This window comes from Aplysia californica, unplaced genomic scaffold, assembly GCF_000002075.1.
Source record: "Aplysia californica isolate F4 #8 unplaced genomic scaffold, AplCal3.0 scaffold02057, whole genome shotgun sequence".
Lineage (NCBI taxonomy): Eukaryota > Metazoa > Mollusca > Gastropoda > Aplysiida > Aplysiidae > Aplysia > Aplysia californica.
The window spans coordinates 4,111-9,616 of NW_004799327.1; the positions used below are offsets into that span (position 1 = coordinate 4,111).

Below are 5,506 nucleotides of genomic sequence, written 5' to 3' on the forward strand. Positions count from 1 at the left end.
TCTCTCTCTCTCTCTCTCTCTCTCTCTCTCTCTCTCTCTCTTAGTATCCGTTTACAACATAGTTTTAAGGGTGAGCACTCTCAATCCCCCATGTTTGTCTCTTCCAGACAGAAAAGACATTTCCGTGGAACAGTTTTCTCTGTCTTTTGTTTCTAGAAGAATGCATTCCCTCACAAAGTCTTCATGTTTGCTCGTCTTTGTCTTGGCACGGCTCACTAATGGTTGTATTGTGGATCGAAACTTGCCTTTATTGGTAAACATCTTGTCGGTAAAGCTTGCTGAAATGTCAGTTTTACTTTGTGTGTAGAATATAATACATGTTTTACGCCCCAGGGCAGTTTCACTGACTGAAGTGTCTTTAGGCCATTCCCAAAGGGGGTTATTAACATGTTCTTATGCACAGTAGAATTGTAAATGGGCTGATTTATCAATGTCATGCCCATACTGTGCCGGAACAACATAGGGGGAACTGCTGCTTTTTCTTTCTTCCTCCTTACTTTCGTCATTTTCCCTCTACTTCTTTTGTGTGTTTGTCACTCTCTTGTGACTCTCTATTTCCAGGATGCCTTGATGGTCAAAGCAAACTCTGTGTTGTTGAAGCTAGAGAGGTGAGCAGAGTAAGCCAGATTCCCTGTAAAGACTTCTCTGTTGACATCCACCCCTTGGCACTCATATGACCTTATGTAGTTGCGCGCGCCGTAAAACCTTACTGACACTAAACAAGTTTTACGGCGCTTGCAGCACTTGAAGTCATTATCTGTGCACCGGAGATCGGAGAGTACCAAACACAAAAAAAACATAGAAGAGAGCAAACAAACGACAGTAAACAGTGACAGGAGAAACAAACACCATCAGAGCACCCACCAACCACCCCCGCCCTTGTTGACAGAACCAGCAACAAGAGATATACAACAGTGCGTGTTTGTTTAGGGGGGGGGGGCAACATAAAGGGCGGCATCGTGGTGAGATCAGGTTCTCATTTTTTTTAAAGGAAAAGAATAAATAACAAGAAATCGAATACACTCGATAGTTTTGTTTCCTTTGGGGAATTTTCATCGATTTCTTTTTCTTTCTTTTTTTTTTAATTTTTTTTTTTTATAGCTCCACATCTTTTATACCAATCTAAAACACATTTACTGTGTGTTTTTTTTTACTACAAAGCGTCAATCAAAGGCACAAAGAATGGGAAAATTGCAGTTCCGAACACACGCAAATGATTTAGAAATCAACGAACTTTGGCGGCCATTTATTTGCTAATTTTACCTCTGGTCATGTCCCCATCCCCTCCCTCACCACAACCTCCTTCAATCGCACAGACCTTGACTGGATATTTTTTTCAGCAAAAGCAAGAGAAATTACTTAAGACTAGATTCTATCAATAACTCTACCTCACGTGAAGACTCTACCAATAACTCTATATCACGTTAAGACTATGTTTGTTTTTGTTTTCGTAAGGTTCTACGGCGCTCGCAACTGCATAAGGTCATATGTGCGCCAAGGGGCGGTTGTAAACAGAGAAGTTTTTACAGGGAATCAGACTTACTCTGCTCACCTCTTTAGCCTCAACAGCACAAAGTCTGCTTCGGCTATCACGGCACCCCGGAAATAGCAGTTCACAAGAGAGTGACAAACATACAAAAGACGTAGAGGAAAAAATGACAAAAGTAAGGATGAGAAAAGAAAAAGAAGCAGTTCCCCCTATGTTGTTCCGGCACAGTACGAGCATGACACTGACAGCCCATGTACAATTATAGTGTGTATGAGAACATGTTAATACCCCCCCTCCTTTTGTGTGTGTGTGTGTGTGTGTGGGGGGGGGGGTGGTGGTCTAAGAACAACGTCAGTCAGTAGCATAGTCCTGGGGTGAGTTCAGAATTTACCAATAACTCTATATCGCGTTCAGACTCTACCAATAACTCTATATCACGTGAAGACTCTACCAATAACTCTATATCACGTGAAGACTCTACCAATAACTCTATATCACATTCAGAATTTACAAATAACTCTATATCATGCCCAAACATTCAGAAGCGCCTGATTCCACCGTGTTGTGTCACATCCAAATTTGCCAAAGACAGACGGCAGTACATATTGTTCTACGCTTGGAGTCTAAAAGGGGGCATATATAAATCATTGTTACAGCAAGTGAGAGTAGACAGGGCCCATAAGATAGTTCTTGTCCTTCCTGGAACATCAACTCCCCGCCTGTTGTCCCAAAGCAAGGCCGAGACCCCCCTCCCCCTTGCCCCTCCCTCGGTCATGGATCAATAAAGACCTACAGTGTCACATTGTGTCTGTTGTGTTGACCTCAAAGCTGTAGAGTTCCTTTTCGCGTCTCCTTTCTGACCCTGTCTGTGTGAGCGCTGTCCCCTTCTCCCCTTGCTGGGATTGAGCGTAAATCTCAAAATGTTCTCACCACTCACTGGGAGTGTATGTATTTTACTTACTTACTTTTTTCTTCCCCTTGTACCCTGGTGTGTCTGTCTGCAGCAAGTCGTGTGGCCTGTAGGAGGGACATCTCGTGAGCGCTAAGGGTGTCTGCCACAGATTCACTCCATCGTCGCCTTGGTCTTGTATGCTCTCAGATCTGGATGGTTAGAGGGCATCTGCGTGAGGTGTCCGAACCACTTGACTATTTGTTTTTCAATGTGTGGTAGGATTGGTGTTGCTCCCACGGTGTCCCTTATGTCTTCATTTTTAATTTTGTCTCTTCTTGTTTTGTTGACCGTTCTTCTTAAGCATTTCATCTCGCATGTGACCAGTTTCCTCTCTAGGGCTTTTGTTAGGGACCATGTCTGGCACTGATATAAGCGAGTGTATGTCCCCCCGCCCCCCCCCCCCAAAAAAAAGTCTCCGATCAGACCCCCCCCCCCACCAGTTTCTCTGTATTGTACAATTAATTTACTTTTGAAACCCTTTGTCCTTATGACGGTGTACAACACTCAAAACAGCAGAACACCCCACAAGATGATGCAAATAAATCAGTTATCCAATATTCGGTTCCGAGATCCTTGTCGAAAACTGAAAAAAAAGTGTTGGTGAATCAGATTGAATATGGCACGTCTGACATAACCCGCTGTCGTGGAAGGTTGGTAATGTTTTATTCACCATCCATTTGAGTTGAGGCTCGTGGGTATCCCTAGATTATGCGTGTATCTCACAAACATAGCCGGACTTAAAATAACACGGTACGTCATTGAGCCTGTGAATACGTGACGCAAACATCACACAGTCTTCATTTCCAGAATTGCTTGGTTGACCTGGATTAAACAACAGTCTCCTCTCTTCCTCAGTGACCAGCCTCCCATCTTCCCAGTAGAATTCATCCTCTGTTACAATGTCGTTCATACCCACGTACAAATTAAACCTGCTACCTTTCATAACAGCGTCGTGAATCTGACGGAGAAGATTCAACTTGTCTACTGTGTCGGAGACGAAAAGACGACCATTGTCGAAAGCCTCACATCTCGCTCTCGCCGTGGCAAAGTTGACTTGTTCAGAAAAGATCACCTTCAGACACAGTTGTTGGTTGTGGAGAGCCGCCATGGCGAAACCTGCGCTCATGTTGCATCGCTCGTCTGACACTTGATCCCACAGACGCTCCGAGGGAAGTAAAGGAGATACCGTACCTTGGACAATGGTCAGCGCACATTGACAAAGGTTTGTCTCCTGGTCAAAAGCAAAGTAGTGGCTGTTGTGTCGGGAAACACAACGTACTGCGCACGCTGAGACTGACGTAGCGTTGTATGTCCCTATGGGCAGGAGACTCAGAGAAGTGGAAGAACGCGCTCTGAACCTCTTGTTGACGTCTGAAGAGAACACTGGGGCGGAGGAATAGAGAAGACAGCAGGCGTAGATGTACAGTTGGCACACAGTTGGTCTGCTGAGTAGATGTCGGGTCATCTTGTATTGCATACCTGAGAAGAAATAATATGATTTTTTTTTGCTTTCATGGGTTTTACTTAATGTCAAAGTCTAGCACTCGTAGCATGTTGTTTGTGTGACAATTGAAGTAATAGTCTGTATCTTTGTGTCCATGGGGATGTTTGGATGAGAAACTAACTAACAAACTAACCAGGCGTACTAACTAACTAATAAAGTGACTAACTACTAACTAGAACCGCCAAGGCAAGGTCAGCTTTCAATCAATTATCAAAAGTCTAGAAAGCAAGCAACATCTCACTGTGCACCAAGATTTAACTCTTTCACTCCAAGGGGTTTGGACATCTCACACGGATGCCCTCAAACCATCCAGCTCCTCTGAGAGCATACAACATTAAATATTCTGGATGGAGAGCCAGAGGAAGACCAAGGCGACGATGGAGTGAATCTGTGGCAGACACCCTCAGAGCTCACGGGATGTCCCTCCTACAGGCCACTCGCCTTGCTGCAGACAGACGCCTGTGTCTCCCCGCGACACCGCCCGGTACAAGCGGAAGACAAAAGTAAAGTAAAAGTAACTCCAATGTCAAGCCTGTGCTCCTCTACGGTTGCGAAACTTGGAAGACATCAAAGACAGTACTGAATAAAGTCAAGACTTTCATCAACAGATGTATGAGGGGTATCCTAAAAAATAAGTGGCAGGATAGAATACGAAATGAAGAGCTGGGGGAAAGGACAGGACAAAAGGACATAGAAGTAGAAATAGGACTAAGAAAGTGGCGATGGATGGGACACACCTTAAGAAAGCCCAGCGGAAACATCACAATACAGTCGCTGCAGTGGAACCCACAGGGAGCACGAGGCAGGGGTAGGCCACTGGAAACATGGAGGAGATGCATGGAAAGGGACATGAGAGAGATGAAGCTTACTTGGGACGAGCTAGGAAGGATGGCCCAGGACAGAGATAAATGGAAGGAGCTTGTATGTGGCCTATACCCTGCCAGGGACCAAGGGCATTGATGAACTACTAACTAAATAAAGAAAGTCTTTAAAATATGAATCGATAAACCAATAAATATATAAATAAACACCTCAACTCCCTTTTGGTCTCTTCCACAAAGAACACAAAACTTCAACACAATATTTCACAGAGAATATTTTCAGTGAATGAGATGCGGAGACCATGAAGCAATTGTTAGCGTTTCTCTTGTTCAGTTCTTTGAGAGCGCAGTAGACACACTCTATGTCCGATCAGCGGAAAGTCTAAAGCAATATTGCTGTTCATTTCGATCTTAAAACAAAAAATGGGAAACACAAATGCTCAGACTTGATAATACGCTCTGTAAAAGGGTAAATCAGAGGTTGTACTTTCTCAGGAAACGTAGGTCTTTCAATCGGAACCCATCCACCCTTCAGATATTCTACACCACCACAATAGAAACTTTGATACATTTTTGGTATCACTTGCTAGGGAAGCAATTTGGGAAGGCAGCGCATCATAAGAATAAACAATTTGATCAGAAAGGCATCAAGAACAATTGATAGAGACCTAAGTAACTTTGAAGAACTGCGCGACCCAAAGGTTTTAAAAGAAGGGGGAATAATGTTTAGTGACAAAAAC

At 43.8% G+C, this 5,506-nt stretch overlaps 1 protein-coding gene across 1 annotated transcript; it reads right to left on the minus strand.

Moving 5' to 3' along the window:
* Window positions 1-3,141: 3,141 nt before the first annotated feature.
* On the minus strand, window positions 3,142-4,104 carry LOC118479087 (C-type lectin domain family 4 member M-like). Its single transcript, XM_035973730.1, has one exon. It carries the CDS (start codon window positions 3,916-3,918, stop codon window positions 3,148-3,150), a length of 771 nt encoding a protein of 256 aa, XP_035829623.1. The 5' UTR covers window positions 3,919-4,104; the 3' UTR covers window positions 3,142-3,147.
* Between the last annotated feature and the right edge of the window lie 1,402 nt (window positions 4,105-5,506).